Source organism: Podarcis muralis, chromosome 6 (assembly GCF_964188315.1).
Source record: "Podarcis muralis chromosome 6, rPodMur119.hap1.1, whole genome shotgun sequence".
In the NCBI taxonomy this organism is placed as follows: Eukaryota; Metazoa; Chordata; class Lepidosauria; order Squamata; family Lacertidae; genus Podarcis; species Podarcis muralis.
The window spans coordinates 10,443,222-10,471,029 of NC_135660.1; the positions used below are offsets into that span (position 1 = coordinate 10,443,222).

At 41.4% G+C, this 27,808-nt stretch overlaps 1 protein-coding gene across 4 annotated transcripts in view; it reads right to left on the reverse strand.

The window, feature by feature from the left end:
- Positions 1-1,832: 1,832 nt before the first annotated feature.
- Positions 1,833-27,808, reverse strand: part of FXR1 (FMR1 autosomal homolog 1) — a 33,199-nt gene continuing 7,223 nt past the window's right edge. For 2 of the 4 annotated variants that reach the window (XM_028731639.2, XM_028731638.2), the window contains 16 exons: positions 23,267-23,319; positions 22,144-22,237; positions 20,152-20,223; positions 18,567-18,715; positions 16,208-16,301; positions 15,341-15,457; positions 14,681-14,851; positions 13,418-13,496; positions 11,609-11,718; positions 10,756-10,842; positions 10,146-10,353; positions 7,534-7,740; positions 7,174-7,374; positions 6,174-6,254; positions 3,713-3,804; positions 1,833-2,865 (listed from right to left, as the gene is read on the reverse strand). In XM_028731639.2, coding sequence (XP_028587472.1) covers positions 2,695-2,865; positions 3,713-3,804; positions 6,174-6,254; positions 7,174-7,374; positions 7,534-7,740; positions 10,146-10,353; positions 10,756-10,842; positions 11,609-11,718; positions 13,418-13,496; positions 14,681-14,851; positions 15,341-15,457; positions 16,208-16,301; positions 18,567-18,715; positions 20,152-20,223; positions 22,144-22,237; positions 23,267-23,319 — 1,986 coding nt within the window. In that variant the 3' untranslated portion in view covers positions 1,833-2,694. The remainder of the gene's footprint in view (positions 2,866-3,712; positions 3,805-6,173; positions 6,255-7,173; positions 7,375-7,533; positions 7,741-10,145; positions 10,354-10,755; positions 10,843-11,608; positions 11,719-13,417; positions 13,497-14,680; positions 14,852-15,340; positions 15,458-16,207; positions 16,302-18,566; positions 18,716-20,151; positions 20,224-22,143; positions 22,238-23,266; positions 23,320-27,808) is intronic. The other 2 variants (XM_028731640.2, XM_028731642.2) reach the window with 2 other exon arrangements.

A 27,808-nucleotide genomic window follows, 5' to 3' on the forward strand; every position in this document is an offset into this window, starting at 1 on the left:
TACAGAGCATTATGTACATTGCTCCTGTAATAGCTTCAGCAAGTTTTGGTCCAAAGCCATAGCCATTCATGCCCCCCCCCCCCCCACTGCAGCCCTCTCTGCATGGAGTCCTGCCTAATTTCCTCTTCCTCATTCCCAGATCACCTTCGACAAAAAACCTGTGTAAAAGGACTTTTTTTCTGTGTGACATTATGTTCACATTGCCCTGGCAACCTCCCCCTCAGTTACCTAGTCTTTTGTCTTTTAGGCGGCTTTTGCAATGGGTTAATGGCAGGGCCATCATCTCCCTCTGCCTCGCAGAAAAACAAGCTCATCATGTCAGCTTACCTTAATTATCAAGGCTCTGATTAAACCCCAGCACCCAAGAATCTAGAGAAATGGGACACCCAGGGATCTAGAGGTTCTTTGTTCCCCCACTAACTCATAGCAATATTTATAGCACAAGCCTTGTCAGTTGAAGGAAACAAAACATGAAAGGCAGTGGTACGTGGCTGCTAGGTAAAGGTAAAGGTACCCCTGCCCGTACAGGCCAGTCTTGACAGACTCTGGGGTTGTGCGCCCATCTCACTCAAGAGGCCGGGGGCCAGCGCTGTCTGGAGACACTTCCGGGTCACGTGGCCAGTGTGACAAGCTGCATCTGGCGAGCCAGAGCCGCACACGGAAACGCCGTTTACCTTCCCGCTAGTAAGCGGTCCCTATTTATCTACTTGCACCCGAAGGTGCTTTCGAACTGCTAGGTTGGCAGGCGCTGGGACTGAGCAGCGGGAGCGCACCCCGCCGCGGGGATTCGAACCGCCGACCTTTCGATCGGCAAGCCCTAGGCGCTGAGGCTTTTACCCACAGCGCCACCCGCGTCCCGTGGCTGCTACATGTCTCCAAAGCAAGCACATTTTTCCCTCAAAGAATTCTGGGCACTAATTTAGGTCCCAGTTACAATTCCCAGCAACCCTCAATAGTGGTGCCCAGGATACTTCTGAGGGAGAAAATGTATTTTGCAGGTATGGTGTACGTCAGTGGTCTCCAAACTTTTTTCAGAGGGCCAGATTTGATGAAGTAAAAGACTGTGAGGGCTGACCAAAGCACCAACCAAAATCGGTAGCTTTTTTTGGGATTGATGTTGTTGAACTGCCACAGGTCCGGTGGGCTGGATTGGGCCCCAGAAGCAGACTTTGGACATGCCTGGTGTACATACTCAATAAAGCATGCCGATTCCAGGTTCACTCACTCCAAGGTATCAATAAAAACATTTCTACTCAAGAGTAAAGGAACGAGAGGTAAAGGACAGTTATCTGCATGGGTAGGGTAACATTTAAATCAGTTACCCAATTCATGTAGCTTATTACCATACTAGACTTTTTAGTTGGGATAATTGTCTTAATGTGCACAAAATAAGTGGTTTGTTATGCACCTCTAGTGCATGTGAAAAGCTATTTTTTGCAATGATTATTTTGTATTTTGGATCAAACTAGACAACATGGCAGAGGATTGGCATGTGGGTCTCCTGGGTAGTGGTTTAATACATTTTTAAAGAAAAAATGATCGGTTTTGAGGCACTGGAAAAAAGGTTTAATCTTTCCTTCCTAATTGCAATTACCCCTGACTGCAGCTGTTTGCCGCTCTCTTTGGGGTAAAATGCAGTAGGGGGCAATTTAGATCAGGAAGATGATCCCTAGCTGCATTGAAACTTTTAAGAAACCAAGGTAAACCTAGTCACTGATTTCCTGCCATCCTGTCTCATTTAGCTCATACAGGTGGTAAGTAGCCTTGTCACAAAGAGTTCACTCTAAATCTTTAATAGATTGCTGTAATAAATTCATGACCTTGGCAAGTACTTAAGGATCAACCAGTGGAAGATCAAAGTTTATTTATTTTTCTACCAGCATACAAAAACATATTGCACATCAAACAACCAAAACAAAAATAAAAATACTCTAAGGACTAACGTATGTAGTTTATACAGAATAAACTTTCTGGAAATTGATCTTTTCAGTAGTTCTGGTTATGTCTTAATGGACATGACTAATTCAGCTTAAGTGTTTTAACTAAAGCTATGTTTGATTTTTAAATACTGTACAGTTTAATAAATAAATCAAACAAAGCCTCAATGTAGAACAGTCACTGCCAATGTCGCCCAATATCCCTGCAGATTGAGAATTTAATAAATGTATTCCAGTGGTCTGCAGTATTTTCCCCACTACATACAGCATTTAAAAAACAATGTATTAAAACAGACCAGTTTCCAGACTAAACTAATGGAGAAATTACAATTCAGTGCAAAATATTTTAGACTGCATTTTTTTTTCTAGTTTTCCTCAGGTGAAGAAGTGGTTGCATATTATTAAAAATGTAACAAAAGCAGCTAATGCTTTCATAAAGAAGGTTACGTTAGGGATCCCCCCACATCTCTGCCATATTTTGAAAACAAAATAACATTTCCTATAGCCAGCAATTTGTTTTTATTTAAATGTTACATATACTATTCTCAAGGCACATCTGATGATATTTATAACACAGTAGGTGTCAAAGTATGTTCAACATTGGATTTCTTCAGGATCCCTCCCCGTTCTGTTTTCCAAAATGGAGGAACTGAAAGTGCGGTGTCAAGACTCGCGATCCATATTCTATCTTTGGCAAGCTTATACAAGCACTATTGTAAAATGTAAATGTAAAAGAACTGTAAACTAGGAACTCTGTTTATGAAACACCATTCAGCACAGCTTCGTCCTGTTTATTCCCATCTTCTTGTACAGTACTAGGCCTTTCTTCAGGACTATGCTGCAAATTGGAAGGCTCAGTCTCAGAAATAACTGCAGGGCCATTTATGGCCTTTTCAGAAAGGCCAACTTCTTCAATCACATCTTTTGTCTGAAAATAAAATTTAAAAAAATTAGTGACAAGACTACGCACGAATCATTCATAACGTAAGCTACTATTTTCCCTCCTCTCAAATTCAGATGTTACTAGAAAAGCAAGTTTTAAATAAAAATTAATACATTTGATTTCTGGTACCTCTATAGTCTTACCTACAGCATTCTGTTTGTCAATTCCGTTACCTATTCAAATAATTAAATCGTTTATTTTAAAATCCAGTTTAAAACATTTGCTGCGTAAGCCATTTTGTGACAATGAATTCCATACATGAATTGTCTCTGAGGAAACGGGGACATAAACCACCATTATTTTTCATAGGTGGATAATAGATGAACAGGATAAGCCTTCTTCACTGAACACATTTACATTTATTAGGCTCATGTCCAGCTTATGGGCTTTCTCACCTGGTTAGCTGCTGTGAGAACAGAAGGCTGTGATCCCATGGGCCTTTGGTGTGACCCAGCAGGGCTGATATGTAGCCAAGTACTCCCGCCTTAATTGTCCTATTATGTAAAATATTAACATGCCGTCACCTTCCCCACACCAGCTCACTTGAGACAAAAGACTAACAAAGGTTTGGCAGTCAGGACTAATGGGAAGGATTTAGATACAGGATCCTATAAAATTGCTATGTAGGTCAATGTAAGGACCTATGATGGTACCAGACTGTGTTTCCCTAGTGTGTATCAGCACCAGCGTGATGGGCAACTACATTTAACAGCATTTGTAGTCACTCTCCTCTGATGTTGTGGTGTCAATGATTAAATTATTCTATACACACACGGGAGGAGACCACGTATTTCCATTAACTCTATCATTTGTTTCCTGTAATTTTTCTTACCATTTCTTTCTTGGTTTTGGCCAGTGTTTCCCTTGGGAGGTTTCTTTGTCTACTCTGAGATTCTGCTCTCGATATATAATCAGCAACTGTTACTGTGAGGAGAGAGAGAAAAATTATTTTTGCTTAAATTACTTGATGTTTAAGAACTGAGCAGCCACCATTGGCTGCAAACCAACAGGGCCCATTTATGCAGATGCCTTATAAGGTTTTTTATATCACAATACATTTCTCAAAACTCCTAAGCTTTCAGGAATGGTTGCTGGGTGTGGGGAGGGAGGGAGATTCTAAACCCCAACTGTCTACATATGTTTTGAATGTTTTATCATTTAGTACTGTGTACTGACAGTCTCTGAAGTATTCTCAACTACAAACGGAATTATTTGTCAAGTTACTAATTGTCTGGGGCAATCTAAAGCCTCCCCATAGCTTCTTACTCAGAACTAATCCTAATCAAGTCAATAAACCTATTTGTTTCCAAAGGGTTTCCCTATTCATGTCTTAAGCAGGACAGGATTTTGTTTATAGGCTGCATTATTACTAGAAAATGATTGGTTTGCTAGGGTAGTGCTTACAGCTTTCTGAATTACATTCTTCAAAGAGACCGAAGGAAAATTATTTTGATAATAAGCTTGAAAAATACAAAGTGGTTTTAGACCAGGTTGAGAGGAAGGTGATATACGGGGCCAGGCAATCTGGCCAACATGGCCTGGGTGTCAGCCCAGGATGAAATTCTTCGGGACTGAGCATTAAGGGCCATTTATTTATTTGCACTTATAGCCTGCTCTTCACCAAATGCCCCAATGAAGAGTTATAAAAGTATCACAATTAAAATACAAATTGCATTAAAATCATAAAATAAAACCACAAAACAGAACAGCTGTGCACCCCAATTATAGCTTCGGAACAGGTTCGAGTTTCCTGTTATTGCCAAGGGGATTAATGTGGTCTTCATTAACAGTGCTGCAGAGCTGCATGTAAGCAATCTGCTTCTCCTTAAAATTATTCACATAAGGGGAATATGTGTTCCTTTAGATTGCAATGTACAACCATTATGCTGGAGAGGGAAAAGAGCACAGTGCAGTTCAATGCAGCAGTCTGGATCACACATCTACATGCACAACGTGTAGCAGGAAAAACCTGACAGTGCAGACATAGCCATGTTTCTGAAGATGCTTCATTTGACAATGACCACCAGACATTAGCTTGTCCAAAATTTAAGAGGAACCCAATATGCTTTCACAACAGTTCATCTTTTAGAAGGTGATGTGAGCCTATAAACAGACACTGGTTCCTCTAGCTAAGTACTGTCAATACTGACTGGCGATGGCTCTCCAGGGTTTTTTGCAGGAGGCTTTCCCAGCCTTACCTGGAGAAGCCCTACCTTGGTCCTGGGATGGCTCAGTCGGGAGAGCATGAGACTCTAAATCTCAGGGTTGTGGGTTTGAAGCCAGCGTCGGGCAAAGAGATTCCTGCATTGCAGGGGGTTGGACTAGAATGGTCCCTTCCAACACTAAAATTTTATGATTCTATGCTGGGGACTAAACTGGGACCTTTTATATGGAAAGCATGGGCTCTGTCACTTAGCAACAGCCCTTCTATATGACTTTCTGGTATTTTCCAATTCTGTGCTTCTGCAGAAGCAAATTTACGCCATCATTTGACAAAAGCTGCAGATGGATTGTGTGTGGTATGCCTCTGTTGTTCAATAGCTAGTTTAAGCTGTTGTGTGGGGATAATATGGCAAACGCAACACCAATAATTACTTGAGTGAAATACAGACACTACATTTTAGGGGGGGGTAAAAAAAATACTTAGCACAACAAACGAGGAATTTACAGGTGCAACACTTAGAATTATACTGAAAGTTATTTTACACCTTTAAAATATGTAAGGTGTTAGTATGCATTTTTTAAAAATCTGTCAAACCACAATTATCAAAGCATGAACATGCAACAATTTTTTATTTTAATTTAGTTGTGATTTCTGGTGTTCTTAAAAGCAAGAGATGTAAGTTTGATTCAAAGGACAGGAAGGCTCCATGCATCCTGGTTTGCTACAGTACTAGAACTTGGCTAACCTACCTTTTATGCATATTAAGGAAAGATGCCAGAAGGCCGAAGGGAGAGTCTGTCTGACAGTGTTACTTGCAACATGGCATACATACCCTTGCACCTATGACATTCATTTATTGTTGTCCTCTAATTTCAACATAGATTAAGTAAAGTCTATGCACACTTTTACAGTGGAAGTACACCAAATAAAAGGCAACAGTATTAGTTTCATTATAAAAACTAGAACATGCCCCACTGACCATTTCTCATCCTGCAGTTTGATTAGTATTAAGCAATCATTATTTACAAAAGACAGCTTTACATATATTTTAGAAGGTACACAAACAGCAAACGCAGAGCATTCCTTCATGCTTGTGACCCGAGGTGGTTCACCTCTCCACTCGAGTTACCTGGCTGTCTATCTTCTGCCTGACCCCTGAAACGACGCCTGCGACTACGATTGCGTCGCTGGGGTTTTTTGTCTCTATCATCTGCAATTGCAAAGTTTTACTATGAACTTTCTCGGTGACCAAATTGTTCTGCTGGCAATTTAGCACACAACACTTTCAAAGGAAAAAGTATTCAGAATGGCTAAGTAGCGCAAAAAACTTACACAATCAGGGGACTGAAAAAGCAACTGCAACTCTGTTTAAGCTGTTATCACTAAGTTGGTACTGAAAGTTAAACATTGGCTAAAGAAATTAATTCCCCATCTCATGAGAAAGATTTTTTCCTTGGTGTGATTTGCTTAAACTGTAAATGGCTATTCTTAGACACTGAAAATAAACCCTAGACCTGAAATCACATACACAGAAGCCCTACTTATTTTTAAGTATGTTTTGAATCACAGCCTTAGAGGAGCAAGAAACGGGGACTCTCCTCCTGGCCTCAATTTCCTTCTTCCCAAAGTTCATTTAGCAAATTCAGCAATAAAACTACTTAAGACCTAGAGAAGGCAAAGGGGACTCGAATTCTTGAGAAGTAAACAAATATGAAATTAAGGCCTGGCTCCTCTGACTTTCCCACCAAGTCGATAGCAGATATCTACATGGAATGAAGCCTTATGAATGAGTTCAATGTATGCTCTGCTATTCCATTACTATGGACTAAGGCTAAAATTGGACTGGATGCATATATGGTAACAGGGTAGCAGAGATAGGGTTGCAAAACCCTAGATATGACATAGATATCAGAAGGCATCTCTAAGACAACAATCAAATGAAAGTCAGCCTTTCCAAATATTTGGTCCAAAATATTCCAGTCCAATATAGAGCTAAAATCTTTTAATACTGCAACAGATGAGGAAACAGTTTTGAACCACAAGAAAACAAGTAGAATAAAGTGCTAGTTAAGAAAATGAAGAGCGACTATTATATTTTTTAGACAGAGCTGATAAGGCTATTTACATACCTAAGCCATTTTCATTAACAGATGCTGTGTCAGATTCTGTCATTCCATCCATTAAGACAGCATCCTCATCAGTTCTTCGTCTACGAGATCGCCTACGCCGGTTAGTGCTGTGGTGTGATTCACTTGCGTCTGTGTCTGCAGTCTGGTCAGACTCTGTGTTATCAAGTAAACTGTAAGGGTTGCTGTCTGGGTCTTTCAGCACTTAAAGGAAATGACAAAACCAGTAAGAGCACGTTTTCATTTGACGCTGTTTTCATCTCATATTTTAACTTTAAAATATTAAAAATCAACCATCATCAAGAAACAGGGAAGTAGTTCAGTGCGATCACAACACACAAAATACGCCTCTCAAATACATACCAGAACTTATAGAAGACTTCCCACCGCGGGGACCACCACGTCCACGACCTCCAGAAACACTGCGCCCTCTTCCCCCTGGTGGACGCCTTCTGCTGTCACGTTGATGTCGACTCTCCCTGTCATCATCTCCTGCTAATGACCAATCACTCAGTTCATCTTTCCTTTCCGATTCTGTTTCAGAGGGATTAGACAGCTCAGAATTTGTTCCTTTACAATAAATGAGAGGGAGAGGTGATAATCAAGTACTGTTCTAGTACAATTTTGAATTTTAGCAGAAGCATGCCACTAGCAAGGAAAGCTGAGATACATGCAATTTTCTGAGGCACAACATTCAGGGATAAACGTTTGCTCTACAAGAAGAAAAGTACCATTCCCAGAAGAATGCACAACGTAAGGCCAGTGCACCAGTGTCTGAAACACATAACAGAACTCAGTACAAAAAACTAACTTGACAGATTAGATGAGAAATTGAACTCTGCAGCACAAACTAGATGCCAAGGTGGATGCATAGCATGTGAAGTAAACCTATTTCTGCACAATCTAATACTGAATATTAGTAGAAAAACTTCATTCATACACACAAAACAGAATAAATGATCACTAATGGGAACCATATCAGAGTGGATCTGAAAGGGGCTTCTTATGTATGTAATTGTGGATGCTTCCATTTCACCTTAGCTTCAACACAATTTCCATGTAATTTATCTATTTGCCACAGAATGCAGAGCTAACTGAACACCTAAACTACTACTTTTACTCTTGTAACATTCATACATCTCAATCTGTTACAGATAAAGAACACCTTGCCAACACAAACAACAAGTCTTTCAGTCAGTCTAAAACCCTACTGCTGATGGTCTTGGGTTATTAATAGCCCACAGTACTCAGTTACGAAACAACATGGGACGGAGGGATAAAAGATGTTCCTATGGAAACATACACTATGATGCCATTATATAATGGACAATTGCAATATTACTAATTCAAATCAAAACATATAAACAAGGAGGAGGGCAGGATTTCCCATTAGAACTTGGGCTGTCAATATGTGACAACTATAAAGGGCTTAAAAAGAGAGCCCCAAACCCCTTGAAGTGGTGGCATAAAAAACAACAGAAATGGAAGCCTCTACTTCCAAACATGCCTATTATTCCCAAGTATCCCACTAAGCAGAAACACGAAGGGCTGGCTGCTGAAAACTTTGTCCACAGTGCATACAGAGGTCCAAGATTCTGAACTTGCTGCCACCTCTCTTTTCACAAGCAACGTAGAAACATGTATGTGGAGCCTGGCATGAAAACAACTCTAAACCTGAATTTACGCGTCACATTACCACATATAAAGTAACAGTAAAATTACGCACTCATTGGAACAGCTATACAGTACCTTATCAGGCAACCCATTTGTTTGTTAGGAGATCATTATTTTGCTGTAGCTAACACTAAATGATATATTTGAAAGATCTGATCAATTTAGACCAAGGTGGACAACAAGCCTCAATACACACTTCAGCTATAGTTGGGCTTCTGTATACCCATTTTTGTTAATGTTTGCAGAAACAAGTATGAAAGTATGCTGCCAAACAGACAAGACTATTTCTGAAGTTCGCATTCAGTTATTTATTTTTGATGCTCTTGATTTCCAAGTTAAGTGACAACTCTGGATTTCTTTAAGTGTCAACATCTTTTAAAAGCTATCAAACACTGGTAATAAAATTCAAAGCACAGCATGTCCACCATTCACAGCTTGGCCTCCACTACGTTTTTATAATTTTCTAGTTGTATTCCTCACAACAGCCCTGCCAGTTAAGCAGCATTATGGTTTCCCATACTGCAGATGATGGAACTCAAGAGGAATAAAGGAAGCTGTTTTATATTGGGTTAGACCACTGGTCAATCTAACCCAGTGAAGGAGAACTTTAGGCCCCAAATTCTTAAGATTTCATTGAGTTTCATAAAGCTCAAACATTCATACGGGTTCAAGAAGGTCTACCAATATTGAACATAGTTAACGGGGTTGTGTGTGCAATCACCTTTTAGTGATATGCATGTGACCTTTCATGAGACCAATTTAATTCACAGATGGGAGTATAGAACCCTGAGACCACCATTACTGATTGAAATAATTAGACTATCAGGCTAATTTAACACCATTCACTGTTGCTGACAGAAACAAGGCAGGTCAAATTTCACAATGGGCTGCCTAGGAGGCAAACATTGCTCATTATTGAACACACCTAACTAAATTAGAAAATTAAGAAGTGAAAACTAGATTCTCCTGGATCTGAAGCACCAAACGTGTGAGAAATGAGCTGGAGAGTATGATGAGGTCCTAGGCTGAAAGGTCACCCCCTCTACCTTTCATCTCTACCACAAAAGAAATTTATCTTATTCATGCTTTAAACACTTGTGTGAAATTATTCTTTGAAATGCTTGTAAGGGAAGAATTATATGAGCTTCCAGATCAAAATTTGGTAGCTAATCAGTGTCTATTTGAAGCAAATTCCTGCACTGTCTACTCTAGACTGGCAGTGCCTTTCCAGAGTGTCAGGTAGGTGATGCCAGGGACTGAACCTGAGAGACTTCCAAAACTGATCTTTAAGCATAACTTACCATAGCCAGAGGTGTAATTGGGGCCTCTCCGTCCCCTACCTCTTCCACTATAGGATCTGGAGCCTTGTACAGAGGAAGGGTTGTTCTCATCTGTGGTATAACCCTTTTCCTTTTCGGGACCTCTGGTGGATGAAGGTCTGAACCCCATGCCAATCTGACGTAGCTGCTCATCAATCTGGAGCCTCTCCATCCGCAGCTGTTCCACCTCCTGCATGGACAGTTACACTAAATGTAAGGCAAGTCCACTGTTTTGATTTTTTAAAAAAATGTATTTTTTAACACTTACACCCCCTATTTCTATTGTAACAATATTCAAAGCAGCAAACAGCTCTTTTAGTCCTAAGATTCACTTAGGACTACTCAATGCACAGTGCTCTCAGGGCAGTAATGCTTTGAGATGTAGACTGAAAGACCCACCGAAAATCAACATGTTATGATGCACTGAAAAACACCGTGATTTTGAGACAACTTTCATCCACACTGCTTTCAGAGCATTTGGGGTATGCTGTTTGCTATCTTCTGTGTTTCCAGATCCAATATTGATCATCTTCACAAGTCATACTATTCCCGTGATACTGAAACTGCTGTCTTTCCCACAAAGAATGCTTACCTTCAAATAGGCAATATGGTATTCAAGAAGCACTTGGACATTCCCAATGCTTTCTTTAGTACCCACAAAGACAAACGGAACCATTCCCTACAAAGATAAAATGTAATATTGTTGAAGCACAAAGAGTCACAAGCAAATAATGCCTACAACCCAGTGTACAATTAGACAAGTGTAACCGTACACTGGGTTGCAGCCTGTTTTTATTTTTAATGGGAATTTCTACAACTTTCTATACCATGGATTCAGTCTACCTGTGGGCCTTCTCTCAGTGGATAAAGGGGATAGGTGTAGGGAGCATCCCCACATAAACACAGCAAATTATCACACTACCCAACTTTTTTAGTATTAAGACATCTTCAAAGAAGAGAGCTGAACTGCAGTTAGAATTATAACCTAAATACTCAGAGCCAAAGTCTGAAGCCAAGACAACCTTAGCTTGAAATAACCAAAAAGGTGTTAGATAGCAGTTGGGAAAACCCACAAATGGCACCACTAAACATTTTGAGCTTTCAAATGGCACCCCTAAGGGGAAAGGCTGCAGTTCATGGAAGAGAAACCACTTTACATGCACAGTCCCAGAGAGACCCCTGTCTGAAACCCAGGAAAGCTACTGCCAACTGCCAGTCATCATAAACAATATTGCGCTAGATGGATTAATGATCTGACTCTGTGTAGGCAGCTTCCTGTGTTCCTACTGCCAATGTAGTAGCATTTGTGAGTGACACGTCCATCAGACACTAGGCAGAAAGAATAATCTAATGCAGTGGCTTTTCTATCATTCTGCCACTACAATTTATCCACCCCTGCCACCCCTTGGATGTATTACAAATTCCAAATAAGAATTAAAACTTACATCTTCTCTGGGCAGTTTGTTCTCATTGTCTCCTTCAATCCTCACTCGCACAACTCCAGACTTGTCCACAATTTCCTGAATAACTTTGCCATTTTTGCCAATAACTTTTCCTTTAATAAAAAAATAATAAAAATTGAGATTTCTCAAGTATTTCTGAAGCAATCAATAAAAGTAGCTGAAAGGCTGAGAACAAAAAAATTCCCTTTACAATCTCAAAATAATTAATATAAAAGTTATTTATAAATGGGTTCATTAAAAACACAATACAGTCATACCTTGGGATGAATACGCTTCAGGTTAAGCATTTTCAGGTTGTGCTCCGCGGCGACCCAGAAGTAACGGAACACATTACTTCTGGGTTTCACCGCTCGCGCATGCGCAGACGCTCAAAATGATGTCATGCACATGTGCGGAAGTGGCGAAACGTGACCCGCACACGCACGTGTTACATTCGCTTCAGGATGCGAACAGGGCTCTGGAACGGATCCCGTTCGTATCCAGAGGTACCACTGTACACATTTTCTAACAATGAGGTTATTTCATGTTTCACTCTGTTAGGGACTTTCAGAAGATTGTTGTAACGTGTTTATAATCAAGCAAACACTCAGATCTGACTATTGATTACTATTGAGGAATATGGAAGAAAAAGAGGATATTTTGCCTTAACAAGTCATGTCTCTTTTCTGGGTATGAGAGGCACATTCCAAAAAAGGGAAGTCCACTTCCTCAAGACTACAAGGCAGAAGTTGATGTTACCCAAGGAAGAGAGCTCCCTTCCCGTAATCTGGAACAGCAATTACTTGGGACACACAATTCTTAACAGGAGGAAGATGAAAAGTTAAAAGGTCAATGAACAATGAACTGATCCAAAACCCATGGCAGATGGAATCAGAAACAGTGAGACCAAATGTTCAGTCTTACTCAAAATGAAGTTTCACCATGTAGAAAAAAAAAACCCTTTTCTCTCAACATCTGATGTGCAGGATTAGAGGAGCATCACTCCAGTCCCATGTCACTTTCTACTAGAGCCTACTCCATGTCTAGCAGAACAATGGTTGTACCTTACACTGACCCCAGGGGGCAAGACTACAATGCTTCAAGTTATCAGTAGGCATTGTCCTCAGGTGGTAGGGAAGAAGAGCGAATGAGTCCCAGGCAGCAGCTAAACGACAACTTGGTCATGAGGCGACAAAGGGAGAAAATATTTATATTCTCCCTCGGTATCACGACCAATACACCAAGGCAGATGAATGAGCCCAGGAAGGGACCATAGTGTGGAGCAGCAATAGGTATCATCTGCTTAAAATTTCTCTCTCAGGAGAGAGGAGTGGAGCTGCACTTGATCACTGCCTCTGCAAGGAGATAATGAACTGAGTCACTTGAGGCTTCTTAGCTCCTTTGGCAAAAAGAGGAAGAAATTAAGAAAAATGAAAGGCAATAATTGAAGCAAAAAGAGTAGGATGAAGAGGCACAATTGAGGGGAAGGATTGCCTACTCTTGCTTTCCAGCCCGACAGAAATTAACTGAGGGTAGAGAATCTATTTGGACTCAGTTCCCCTGGATAACATCTCCTTCAATTTCCTGCTTCCTCTTCCAAGGAAATAGCCTTCCCATGCTCCTCTAACCATAATCCAGAATACTTCATTTGTTAGTGCAGCACTGTTCTCTATATATATACTCCAGTGTATCAGCCACCAAAATAGTAGTTCAGGTGTGTCATTAAAGAGTGAGGAGACATCAACATTTTCATACTGAATAGGCAGGGGGAGGGTATTTTAGGATGTTAAAAGTTTTATCACTATTACATACCCACAAGACTCCTAGGAACCTGAATAAAGTCCTCCACAAATTCCAAATAGCTTCTAGCCTTTTTTACTGCCTCAGCACTCTGGAAAAAAACAGAAGCCATTTGTAAACACAATATATTAAAAATTAAAACCCCTTCCAACAGTTAAATTAACATTTAAATATAAGACAGGAGATGGGTACATAAAATCTCATTTGCAAGTTAAAAATGCTAAAGAAATATACACATTAATATTATTAACTGTGAGATTGGAGTCTAGTGACCTAAAATACAAGTGGAGATTTGGGGAAATTTCTGTACTATTTTTATTTTAAATTTTGATATTTCTTGGTTTTCTTCAAGTAGCCTCATGCTTCTCTACTCCTTTCTCTTAAGCACCATGATTTCTAAAGGAATTTACAATCACAAGAGACAGTGTTTAAGTGCACAGAAAGGGGTATAAATACATGCAAAATACTGCAGGAAAGCTTCAGTGCAAGTGAAAATAAAGCAGTGACTACGAGTTTCATCATATAAACTTCCATTCAGGCACAAGTAAAAACAGCCTTCAATACAGCAGCGGTTCCTGACTGGGAGTTCCTTGAACCCTATGAGGTCCAGAAAACCCACCCAGGTTATTTTCAAACACAGGGGTAGAAAGTTTTTCAAAAGGTCCATGGCTTGGCTTTTGAAAAACAGGGGGTCCTCAATACTTAGCTAATTGGGAACCGCTGCTTTGGAGCATTCCCTTCTAGCAAATGCATGGTGTCCTTACAAAGGCTATGGAATTTTTGGAATCTTGTGCTCATCTCATTTTTATTTATTTTATTTTAAAATAGTTCCATGTTGCTTAAGGAAGCTAACAAGAAAATTACAAATTATCAACAAAAACCTAAACACACCTCCCATACATACCAATAAAATCCAATAAAAAGCATACTTGGCCAACTCATTAAAACCTTTTTCCACAGCAACAGCAACCCAGTCTAACCAATAAAACTTAATTCAAGAAGAAGACACTTGGAAAAGGTATGTTAGCCTTCCGAAACTACTGTGGTTTGGCAGCCTGCTGCAGATCCACTGCAGGGAGTTCCACAGCCTTTGGGGCCACAATGGAAAAGGTCTCTACCAAACTCACTGATCCTTGGACACCGGAGGGAGGCATCTATTGAAGTGAGGCAGGCTGATATAGTTGCAGGCTCATGCCAAATTCAGACCACTAGGGCAAGTAAAGAAAAAGAATGCCACACAACTACAAAGGTAAGAAACCCCTTGTTTCCTTTTACCTCTCCATAGATCCTGAAAGTTCCGGTATCTTCCTCAAGCTCAATTGCAGTAACTCCTGGAACCTTCCTGGCTTGCTGTATATTACTACCATGTGTTCCTATTGCAAGTCCCATTAAATCTTCTCTGACAACAAATTCCTCGTGAAATGCTGCTGCAAGCTGTTTTGTGCACTAGAGAGGAGGCAAAATAATTTGTTTACTACAGCAGAACTTCAAATATGAGAAGAGCTACATCAAGACTGGAATTGAGAGTAAAGGTAAAGGTACCCCTGCCCGTACGGGCCAGTCTTGACAGACTCTAGGGTTGTGCGCCCATCTCACTCTATAGGCCGGGGGCCAGCGCTGTCCGAAGACACTTCCGGGTCACGTGGCCAGCGTGACAAGCTGCATCTGGCGAGCCAGCGCAGCACACGGAACGCCGTTTACCTTCCCGCTAGTAAGCGGTCCCTATTTATCTACTTGCACCCGGGGGTGCTTTCGAACTGCCAGGCGCTGGGACCGAGCAGCGGGAGCGCACCCCGCCACGGGGATTCGAACCGCCAACCTTTCTATCGGCAAGCCCTAGGCGCTGAGGCTTTTACCCACAGCGCCACCCGCGTCCCGTTGGAATTGAGAAGGGTGGCTGAAATTGGGGGGGGGGGCAGTATGAGGACAACTCACTTCTAGATGCTTTGTTGCTTCTTCATTTCTTGACATAAGCATTATCTTCGTTCGAATGCTGCGCAAATGCATGTCACTCAGGATATTTACTCTTTTCGCTGTTGCCTCACTGGCAGACTGCAGAAATAAAGTAACAATGATACAAACAGCATTTCCACTTTATGAGACAATTTATAGCTAGAGATCCCTCATTTTATTTAACAATTCCTTGTTACAACTGCATGTTTTGGAAAAATGTGACAGAACTTCTTCTGTTACTCAGAAGAACATCAAGGAATCCTTGCTGTTTTTGGTTTTTGAAACAAGGTCAGCAAACATTTATTTTCATCACTGGATCAAAATGGTGCGATGGATTTTGTTTCGGATAACCTGACCTACTATCGGCAGAAAGCAATGCCCATACAGATGCATCAGCTGCAGCCGGAAATGTGGATGGGGGTGTACACAAAGTTATGCAAGGTATCTTGGCACACACACCCTTCAGCCTGACCCAGCTGTCTTGTACTGCAATATGCACAGAAGTGTCAAAGGCAAAATAGTAAAGCCTGGGCTTTAGCTTGCATGAGATCCTCTGCCTACTGGTTCTGCCCACAACTTTCTACCCTGGAATCTCCAAAGCAAATTTCTCACTCACAAGCAGAAAGCTTCTCAATATACCCAAGTAACAAGGTATCTTGGAGAACTAAGCTGTGCTTAGAACAGACTCATTGGAAACAATAGGCATTGATTTCAATGGACCTACTCTGAATACAAAGATGGAGATAACCTTCAGTCTTCAATCTTTTTTTTCTCCCTCATACACCATCGTAACATTAGCCAAAAAGTAAACTCACACAGTGATCAAACCAAACAGAAAATATACCTTACCAGTACTATTAGCTGAGCAGTTTCAGCCTGGTAAAAAATTCTGCAGGCTCCTACAGCTTTCTTAAAATCCTTATGGGCACTTTCATTAGCACACCTAAAAAAACCAATTTATAAATTAATTCAGGTGGCAGTTTTATCAACAAAACATGCTGCTGTATAAAACTGCAATACTCAAGGCAAAGCATTCAAAAGCATTGTCAGGGGCTCAGGGACTGAGCCACAGGAGAAGGAGAAGATGGAGAGCGAAGGGGAACAATCGGAGGGGAGCGCAGGAGGGTATGACAGTGACGAGAGATATTCCTTGAGTCTCTCCAGCGAATCAGAAGATTCCCAGAAGGAGGCCCCCAGGGTCAGGGCAAGGGGGGCCAGTGGGGAGTCGCCAAGCGGCAGCTGGAAGTCAGGGCTAGCTTCCCCACCAGAGCGCAGCGGGGGGGGAAGAATCCCACAGATTAGAACAAAAGCCTCCTCCTGCAGGAGGAGAGAGTGAGGCAGGACTGACCACGCCTCCGTCAGAGAGTGGAGGGGCGGAGGAGAGAGCAGGGCCGGCCAGCCTCCCTGAAGGAGAAAGCAGTGAAGGGAGCAGTGTAGCCGTTAGGAGGAAAGTGTTAGGCTGGGCGGGCGCGCCAAGTTCAAATGTAGAGGCGCGCGGGACAGTAGATAATCCGGATTGGGAGCCAGGTCCCAAAGCCCGCCGGAGACAGGGGGAGGAGTCAGAAGAATCCGCCTCCGAACAGTCCAGGAGGGTTGGAACACCAGAGGGCAGGAGGGCCCGGAGGCGAAAGGAGCAGAGGGAAGAAAGGAAGAGGTGGAGCAAAGCTCGGGTCTTGAACTGGTGTAAGGGAGGGGCGGATTCAGACGGGACTTCGCCGGTCTAAGGACTCAGACGTAGCGCTGCGCGCCACTGATGTCAAACCAACAATGAACCACAATAAAGACTTTTGTTTATAAAGAGCAACTGGCGTTGGTCCTTTGTGAGCTGGGACCTGAGGCAGCCGCTGACAAGCATGAAAAAAAATCCAATGCATTTGTACAAGTGAGTGCAGGACACAGATATGGCAATATTCCTGTTATGTTAATTCCCTCTTCCTTGAATGCTGAAGCTCGTGAGACTGGTGATCCATCTTTACCCACCAAACTATCTGAAGAAGTGTGCATGCACACGAAAGCTCATACCAAGAACTAACTTAGTTGGTCTTTAAGGTGCTACTGGAAGGAATTTTTTTTGTTTTCACCAAACTAATGACCATTACAGTGGTGCCCCGCAAGACGAATGCCTCGCAAGACGAAAAACCTGCTAGACGAAAGGGTTTTCCGTTTTTGAGTTGCTTCGCAAGACGATTTTCCCTATGGGCTTGCTTCGCAAGACGAAAACGTCTTGCGAGTCTTGCGATTTTTTTTCGCTCCCCCCCCTTTTTCTAAGCTGCTAAGCCGCTAATAGCCTTTTAGCCGCTAAGCCGCTAAGCCTTTAATAGCCGCTAAGCCGCTAAAAGCACTAATCCGCTAAGCCGCTAATAGGGTTGCTTCGCAAGACGAAAAAACCGCTAGATGAAGAGACTCGCGGAACGGATTATTTTCGTCTTGCGAGGCACCACTGTAATAAAAAATGAAACTCCTACTTGGAAGCCAGTCGCCTGTTGCTAGGGTCCCTTCCTATTTCTTCCTCTCCATGCCCCTCAGCAATTTCTGTTTTCTGCCACAATCGAAATCTAGTCTATGGCCTTTGAATTTCTCACCCACTTCTCCCTGCTACAGGCATACATCACTCTATTGCGCTTCACAGATATTGCTCCTTAAGAGGACATAGGTGCAGCTGCAGACAGCCTGGCCACATCCAGGGGAAAGAAGCCCCCTGAGGCTGCCACCCTTCTGGCCACAAGAGTGGAGCTGGCTTAGGCTGGAGCCAGGTTTGCCCCCTCCCACCCTGCAGTCAGGGGGGCCTGGCTTAATAGAACATAGTGTAAACTTAACTTTTATATGCACTGGGAAATGAAAAAAAATAGTGTGACTTGTTTTATTGTGATATTGGCTTTATTGCGGTGATCTGGACCAAACCCACAAGATCTCTGAGGTGTGCCTGTACTGAGAAAATCCTGCTGCATGTCTAGGCCTTCTTATCCATCTGTCTTTCTTAAAGATTCAGTAAAACAGAGTCACAGTGTCATCTAATGCATGTCTACTTGGAGGTAAATCCTACTGAGTATAATGGAAGCTATTCCCAGGTAACTGTGTACTCCATCTTTCATCTGTCCAAGATTTCAGATGATTTTTTTTTAAAAAAAAATCAGCTTTAGGTTGTTTAAAAGAAAACATTTTTAGATAAAAGATAGCGATATAATGAAATTTTAGAGCAGTCACTCACGCTTCTCTCAGATCTTCAGGAACTTCTACTGCACACTTGAAGAATGTGTTCTTGTTAACAGGTTTGTTTTGATTCACAGGCCGAAGTCGTTCGAATGTCACTATTTCATTGTAAGTGGCATCACAGGCAGCATACTCAATGACGTAGAACTAAGGACAGATTAGAATTATTTTTAAAAAAACAATCTAAAGGACACACATTTGCCCCCCCCCCCACCAAGAACTCTAAAATTATTGGACCCAAAACTATGCAGAAATACTCATAGCAGTTTATCGTCTCCATAGTATATCATCCTCATAAAGCACATGCCTCAGCTTTGTTGATATACTGCATTTTATCACAGCCCTCCAATGTAAGGGTGGCATACATCAACAATAAGGTTTAAGTTGGGCTAAAGTGTGTAGCTGGCCGAAAGTCATCCAATGGGCTTCATTGATAGATGGGGATTTGAACCCAGGTCTCACCAATCCTAGTGTAAAACTCAGCCTTTATACTACATGAGAAACAGGAGCATAGGGTTTCTGCAGCCCTAAATATAAGGAAGCAAAATGCATTATCCACCTTTGTCAACCTGGTATCTTCCAGATGTTTTTGAACTACAACCCCCACCAGCCGCAGTCAGCACAGCTGTTGTAGTCCAAAACATCTTAAAGGCACCAGGTTGACAAAGACTGCGTTATAGGAACAAAAAGGTGTAACATTGGGAAATGAACTATTATGGAAAAAAGAGCACCCTGGGGTGCCTTGAATGATGCTCAGGGCAACACTGGACTCTTTCGCTCTTTCCTTCCCTCCCTCCTCTGATGCCCTCTTGCATCTCTGCCTCCCTAGGGTTTGCACAGCTGGTTATTGCAGCAGCCCTGGCTGTAAGCTGTGCAGGCAAATGGTGCCTCTGGGAGGCACACCTCTTTGGGGCAGGGGGTGGGGCAGCTCAGAGACCAGGGTCGGTAGCAACGGCTGCCCAGAGGACTCCCAAGCAGAGGGGGAAGGAGAGGAGGCTGAGGGAACACTCCACAAGGGAGGGTGTTCAAAAAAGGGTAAGAGGCTGCCAGCTCTGCAGGCAAGAGGGGGACGTAACTGAGCTCCTGCGCCTCACAGGGGTGCCGCAGAAAGAATGTAGTTGGTTAAGGGAGCCGTGGACTCAAAAAGATTGAAAACCTCTGAGTTAGAGGGCTGCATTCAACTAAGGCATACTCAGAGCAGGTTCACCGAAACCCATGGACTTAAAAGTAACAAATCCATTGTTTTCAATAGGTCTTCTCTTGAGTATGACTTAGCTGGATGCAACCCAAAAAGCACTAAATAGTTAGCATGATAAATATTTGAGTCATCCTCTTTGCGTTTGCCATTCCACCACTTCAGGAAGCAAAACTTTCAGCAAATTTAAATAAGAATACCCAATCCCATCCATTTTGGGGAGTGTATGTAAATAGGTTACTAGACTTGCATACCGTAGGGGTTTTTTTGGCGTGCTCTTGTTTGTAACATCCTACACAGAGGTTTAAAACTTTCTTAGGTTTAATGCTTTCTTTAGATGTTTCCTCATGAAGTTTACTTACAATTCCCAAGTTTTACTCCTACTTACCTCCCCTTTCATCATTCGAACTTTTGCTAGCCACCATCCACAAGGCTCTTGCTCATTTGCTCGTGAATACACCTGGGGGGGGGATCATACAGCATATTTAAACCATATTGATTAGAATATGTTTCAATCTTCACAAACTAGCACTACCCGGATTCATTTCAATGATGTTTGTGGACAGCCAACAAAATCATGGCAACTGAAAGCTGAATTTTCTTTTTCTGTGTACACCAGAATTACAAGTATCAGTACAAATACAGGCATAAACTATTCTAAAAGTAAATTCTTTCCCTTAATATAAAATTTAAGATAATCTTGTCTGCCTTCATATCTTTATATAAAACAGAGCAATGGTTCTCAAACATTCTACTCCCAAGGCTCAAATGACACGGCTGAAAATTGTATAGGCCTATCAGTCACAAAATGGCAGCACAGGGATGAAGCCAATTACAAAATGGTGGCAGGTGGATAAAGAGCTTGGCATAATCTGCTGGCAACAATTTTCTACTAGTGTCCAATTCATCTTTGGAAATAGGTAGAGATGTAAAATTTCCAGAAATTTTGAAGTTATGCCAGACAGGGGGAGGAGATAAGCTTTTTCTCAGAGGAAACACAAATTGTGGGGAAAACTGAAAAATACCCAGTATTTATTTTTAAAGCAGCATTTACAGATCAAAAGTAACTTTTTTACTTTAGGAACATAAAATGTATTGTGTATGACTTTATTGTAAAATACCATATTTGTTATATTGAAAGTAGAGTTTAGTCAAACAATAATTACAAATTGAATTTACTTTTTAAAATGTGTTACAAATGGAGCTACAAACTACTGAACTGTAAGGAACCTAGCATCTCTTTGGTATTGTCAGTTTATGAGTAAAACAAAGAAAATTATTAAGTATTCTCAAAATCACTGCATCTCCTCAGTTCTCCACATTGTCATGCAGACACAAAACCGTGTCATGTTGAAACAAAGCCTGGTTTCAAACTGGATGGGGGACGGCATGTTGAGATTCCTGCATTGCAGGGGACTGGACTTCCTACTCTACAATTCTGTGGTTCTATGTCTATCAGCCATAAGAGTAGCTGAGAAAAGGGTTGGAGGGGAGACTGAATTTAATGCAGTATTCATAGGATCAGTTTCATTTTCTGAACTATCGCAATCAGTTTCTGTTTCTTCATATTTGTCATTACGTGATGACAAATTTGAGGCATAGACAAGCACGACACAGAACAGAAACAGATCCACCAACCATGGCAACAAGAGGAAGCCCTGAATCCTCCTCCCTTCTTTGGTGACAATGCAGTGCCTCCTAGAGGAATAAATGCACCTTGCTGTTGAATTTGAGAGTTGTGTCCTGTGTGTCTAATTCAGAACTTGCTTGTCCTCACTATACAGTGGTACCTCGCAAGACGAAAAACTCGCAAGACGAAAGGGTTTTTGGTTTTTTGAGTTGCTTCGCAAGACGAATTTCCCTATGGGCTTGCTTTGCAAGACGGAAACGTCTTGCAAGTTTGTTTCCTTTTTCTTAAAACCGTTAATACAGTTGCGACTTGACTTCGAGGAGCAACTCATAGCATGCGGTGTGGTAGCCTTTTTTGAGGTTTTTGAAGACTTTGGTGATTTTTGAAGCTTTTCCAAAACTTTTCCAAAACCGTGCTTCGCAAGACGAAAAATTCGCAAGACGAAAAAACTCGCAGAACGAATTAATTTCGTCTTGCGAGGCACCACTGTACATGGTCTTTCCGAAAAATCTGTTACATAGCTTTCATGAAGAATACATTCTGCTTGGTAATAATAACATGCAGACTGACTCCCGACAGCTGTGTAGCTACTGGAAAGAGGGGACTTCTTTAATTTATATCCATGGCAACAAGTGACCAAGCATTGCTGTGAAAATTCCATTCATTTTGACATGATTGGTATTAAGGGTCTAACTTGACCAACAGTACCTCTAAAAATACAAGTCACTGCCCATCACTGGATGAACTCACCTCCACTTCATCTCCTTCACCAATTTCTTTCTTGATATCAGGTGGTGGTGGTAATCTTACTTCAATGAAGGGAACTTGGCGTTCTGGTTGCCAGCTGAAAGTTTCAAATTACATCACGGTCAGTAAGAAAAGGTAACCCTGGTTCACAGTTGTAATTTTAAATTGATTATTTAAATACTAATATTGGACACAAATGGAATACTGTCCACACTAATATTAAACAGAGAACCTCAATATTCAAAAGCCAACAACATTTTTGTTAGATTGCTTAACAACACACACTTATATTAACCATCCGTGACTCAAATGTTACTATCCTAAACTATGATGCAAATGATTATGAGCAAGCTGTGGTGAGCCTTGGCTTTATGCGCTCTCCCACTCTCTCATCCTTTGCAGATGAGAAGAGAGCAAACATTTCTGCTTTCACTTTAGAATAAACTAGAGTTCCATATTACATATGAATGCTGGGAACTGTGGTTTGTTCTTACCAAGGTTAGCCAAAAAAAATAGGTTCCAATATCAGTTTTACCCTGGTTTAAACAAACAACACTTCTGTGGTATATACAGTGAGAGGGCAAATGGGCACATTTAGAAGGCAATCAAATACTTTTCCCCCTCACTATAGATATTCAGCATTGTAGTTTGTTCTAAAATGAAAGTGGAAGGTCTCTCTCAAGTATTAGGGTGGTGGGGAAAGGAAGAACACAAGACTGAGACTTGTTGCAGTTTGCTCCCAATCACCTAAACCAGGACAGTGACAGCCAGAGAGGAGGGGGAAATGTTCTCTTCTAATTTACAGAAGGATCTCTGCCTTAGTCACAGGGAGGCAGCCAACAGAGTGGCTATTTACCAGCCTCCCCATTGTCAACACAGTAAGATCAGCTGTATTTCTATTTAAACCCGTTTCAATTTACTATAGTTGCCAAGACTACAGGACTACTGTGGCTTCAAGAACTTAGCAACAACATTTAAGTGTGTTCTTTCCATTTTACATTCAACTGTATTTGTAGTCGAGTTCCTGCGCTTTGTCTCCATAGTGAACTATGTGTTATGCATTTCTGGGGGACGGCACATTATGTAACTAAATAAAGGGAGTAATATTTTTCAACATAGTACGTACTTATTTTCAAACACAACTGTGAGTGAATCCTCATGAACATCTTTGATGAATCCCTAGAATAAAGTATAAAAGTTGTTAAATACTGTTATCAAGAATGATTTTTTTTATTTTGCAAAATGGCACCTCCCATTACAACGATAATTTTAAACTGGAACAATTTTTAAGAAAAAACACAACATGGGTAAATATGCCAAAGATTGCATACAAAAGTGATACTTAATGGTTTGCAGTAGCTTTAAGGAAAAATGGATATTCGTCAATTGTATTATAGAACTATTCAGCTTATAACTATTCTAATATTTACTTCTAGGTAAGAAGGAACAAATATACAGTGGTACCTCAGAGGTTGAACGGAATCCGTTCTGGAAGTCCGTTAGACTTCAAAAACGTTCGGAAACCAAGGCATGGCTTCCAATTGGCTGCAAGAAGCTCCTGCAGCCAATTGGAAGCACCAGAAACCGCGTCAGACATTTGGGTTCCAAAGAACATTCGCAAACCGGAGCACTCAGTTCCGGGTTTGCAGCATTTGGGAGCCAAAACATTTGGCTCACAAGGCGTTTGGGATCCAAGGTACAGCCATAGTAAAAATTAATAAAGGGTTCACTGAGTTTATTAGTAACCTCATCTTCAGCTACAACACTCGAACCCTAAATAATTTTGGCCAAAGTATAATATTACAAGAGAAATACTGCTATTATTTTGCAGTTAGCACACCACAGATTACAACATCAGAACTAAGTTAAGGAAACGTTCCATTTTTCCTTTCAGGAAAGAAAACTGCTACAGTGATAAGTGGTGGCAATTCTAGCTAAATTAAGAGTCCCATCCACATCGGCAAAGTTTCAAGTTTACTTAAAGAATTACTGAAACCACCAGTCAACAAATTGTGTTGTCAACAACTATTTCTATCAGTCAGGAAGAGCATGGGAACACACAATGTGTTTTTCTCCTACCATTGAGGAAGTGCAATCTGCCCTCCCCTTCCCACGAAGAAATTAAGGAGGATACAAATAATTAATTTTCCACAAATCCGAGTTTCTGCATATCTTTTTTTAGAAATTAAACATTGCCCCAGCTCAGTAGCAAATAGTCCATACATAACTAGAGAACACAGAGCATAAACTCCCTTTTCCCCAAAATCCTGAGTTTTCCCCAACTCCTGTCCAGCAGCTCTTCACAATGATAATACTTCTCCCAATCAAACTCTCTTGACATAGATGAGCTCTTCATTCTGTTCATCCACTTCATCAACAAAGGGCTTCATTTTTGCCAGAGAAGAGAATAGCAGGAATCTGCTTTCAGCATCAAGCTAAAAGGCTACTAGTTTTCCCTCCACTCAAGTAATCCACTTCAAGTTTTCTGGCAGCCTAACTCAGCTGCTGTAATGCAACCTCCTTTAAACAACTCCATCTCCTGCTGCTGTGCTAACAGCTGATCCTACAATCTCAAGTCCATTGACTTTGCCTTAAGCATGTTTCATTCTACACAGGATTGAGCTGTAAGCCTCACAATATACAGCTCAGGCCCCAGGGGCGTTGTTATTCACCAGAATGAAAATCATCCATGCCTTCAAATTCATGGAGGAAAAGGTTGTATCAGTGACTACTAGCCAGGATAGACATGCTCTGCCTCCACAGACTCAGGTCATACTTGCTGGTTGGCCACTGTGAAAAGAGGATGCTGAACTAGATGGTCATTGGTCTGATCCAGCAGGCTGTTCTTATGTTCTTATTAACTACAGTGGCTACATTCACATGTCACGTTAAGTCAAACCTTGGCTTAGCATGAATGCACTAGCTCCCAAGAAATAGGTTTCAGCTAATCTGCTCCTCCATTGCATAAAATAGAAGCAAAAGCTTGCAAACTCCTTCTCATGACCACACCAGAAAAATGTGGGAACTTGAGGCTCACTAGGCTTATTTCTACAGTGCTGAACACTACAGTCTGAAGAAGCCCACTGAGAACCAAGAAGTTTTTCACAGTGGACTATGCTGTAAAATACAACATGTCAATCTTAAAATTATACAAAAACTATAGAGCTTAAAAAGAAAAAGGAAAAAGCAGACTCACAAGAAGAAGGAAAAATGTAGCTATCACCGAGATGCCACCAGAGCACTAAGCAAGCAGAACAGGGTCCCAGAAAACATAATGCTATGGATCTTGTCCACAGGCAGTATTAAAAACTCAGATATATAATCTAATTGCCAAAGGGCACCTTAAACCTACATTGCAGTCACCACAGTGTAATGCCTAGGTACTGTTGGATTTATTTATTTTTTGTGGTGGACATTATTGTTATTATTATTAATTTCATTTCTATACAGATTTAGATTTTAAAGAACAAATCTCAAGACTGTTTGAAGAACAACTCTCAAGCCACTGCACCAAGAGAGCCTTGAACCTGTTACAGATGCAATCCATCATCTGGTGTCAGTACTGGATTTCCTCAAAATCCCCGAAGTTTTTAGCTTTGTTGTTGCATCCCAATACTTCAGCCTACAAGTTGCCAACTTTAATCTAGTTGCACGTGCTAAAGTTCCACTGAAACCTATGATATTTATGTGAATGGAGCTTTGATCAGCTTGTGAACTTCCAAGGACAATCCAGGTAGCCACTGCTGGAAGACAAAATGCTAGATCAGGGGTCAGCAACCTTTTTCAGCCGTGGGCCGGTCCACTGTCCCTCACACCTTGTGGGGGGCCAGACTATAGGGGGGGGGGAATGAACGAATTCCTATGCCCCACAAATAACCCAGAGATGCATTTTAAATAAAAGGACACATTCTACTCATGTAAGAACACGCTGATTCCCGGACCGACCACGGGCCGGATTGAGAAGGCGATTGGGCCGCATCCGGCCCCCAGGACTTAGGTTGCCTACCCCTGTGCTAGACAGCATTTATGATGTTCATACAGCTCTTAAACATTCACCTTTGTTTCTGGTCTAACTACCCCATTATCACCCTGCCTCTCACACCTCTCTCCTTGACAAATTATTCAGTTTGTCAACATCAACAAAAATCCCAAAACCAAAATTCAAGCATCTTACATATCCATTCAACAAGAGCAAAAAGGATAGTTACAAATGCAACCCTCATATACCCTATACAGTGGTACCTCGGGTTAAGAACTTAATTCGTTCCGGAGGTCCGTTCTTAACCTGAAACTGTTCTTAACCTGAAGCACCACTTTAGCTAATGGGGCCTCCTGTTGCCGCCACGCCGCTGGAGCATGATTTCTGTTCTCATTCTGAAGCAAAGTTCTTAACCCGAGGTAATATTTCTGGGTTAGCAGAGTCTGAAGCGTATGTAACCTGAAGCGTTTGCAACCCGAGGTACCTCTGCAGCTTGAAGCTATGGAATGTAAGATATTCCACATAATCAGGACAAATTAAAAAATAGCCCCTCTCAAGCCCTCTGCTCATGCTAAATGGATGGAGGACAACCACAAATAACGACTGACTAGTAAGCCCAGACAACATTTGTAGATGCCAGTTTGACAACCCCGGTGTACTGAGATTCAACAAGACCTTGTTAAGAACAAAGCAAGTAAACTTAGAATTCAGGGATTTGGAGGGATTTCAAAATCACAGGCTGAAAATAACTTTGCTTCCTCATTTCTTGCTACATTACACGTTTAGAGCTTTCTAATTCTACCTTTAACCAAACCACTAGTGTTCCCTGGGCTGATGTTTCCGTTTGCTTCATAAATTCTGGAGGGGGGGAACTGAATGGGAGAAACGTGTATCAGGTTCAACTGCCAGCCTGGTTAAGACTCCTGTCTAAAACCCTGCAGAGCTGCTATCAAGTTAGCATTGGCATACTGAGCTAGCCAGACCAATGGCTAGACTCGGTATAAGGCAGTTTCCTGTATTCCTTTGTGGTATGGTGATTAAGAGTGTTGGACTAGGAGCTGGGAAATCAGGATTCAAATCTTCACTCACATATGAAGGTCACCGTCACCGCCTCTCAGCCTAACCTACCTCACAGGGTTGTTGTGAAGATAAAATGAGATGGGGAAAACAATGCACAGGACCTTGAGCTCCGTGGGGAAAGGTGAGATATAAATGTAATAAATAAATGAAGTTATAATAAACTTACAAGCATGGGTTCAACTTAGTTATTTGTAATTTGATTCTATGACCTTGTTGTGCACACATCAGTAAACTTTAGAATCTAAATCAAAGCTCCAACGACGACTCTCAATGTTTGTGTTTGGGAAATATCTTTCATTTAAGTTTTATGCAAGTAATATGCAAGTAAATAGTTTTATGCAAGGTATACTGGTGTATCAGAGGAAATACTGGATCATAACTGAGCAAATGCGGGGCGGGGGGAATACTGTATCAATAGTGAGCAAATGGGGGGGTCAGGGGGAACTGTGTCCTTCAAGACCCAGAATAAATTCAAACATGCATAACTGGGAAGTTATAGCTATAGAACTGTTCATCATGCTTCACATTGCTAGTTTGAAAACACCCCTGCAATGAGCATCCCATAAAAAAGGGGACTGATCTATTCATGCAAGACTGCACTGAAACAGG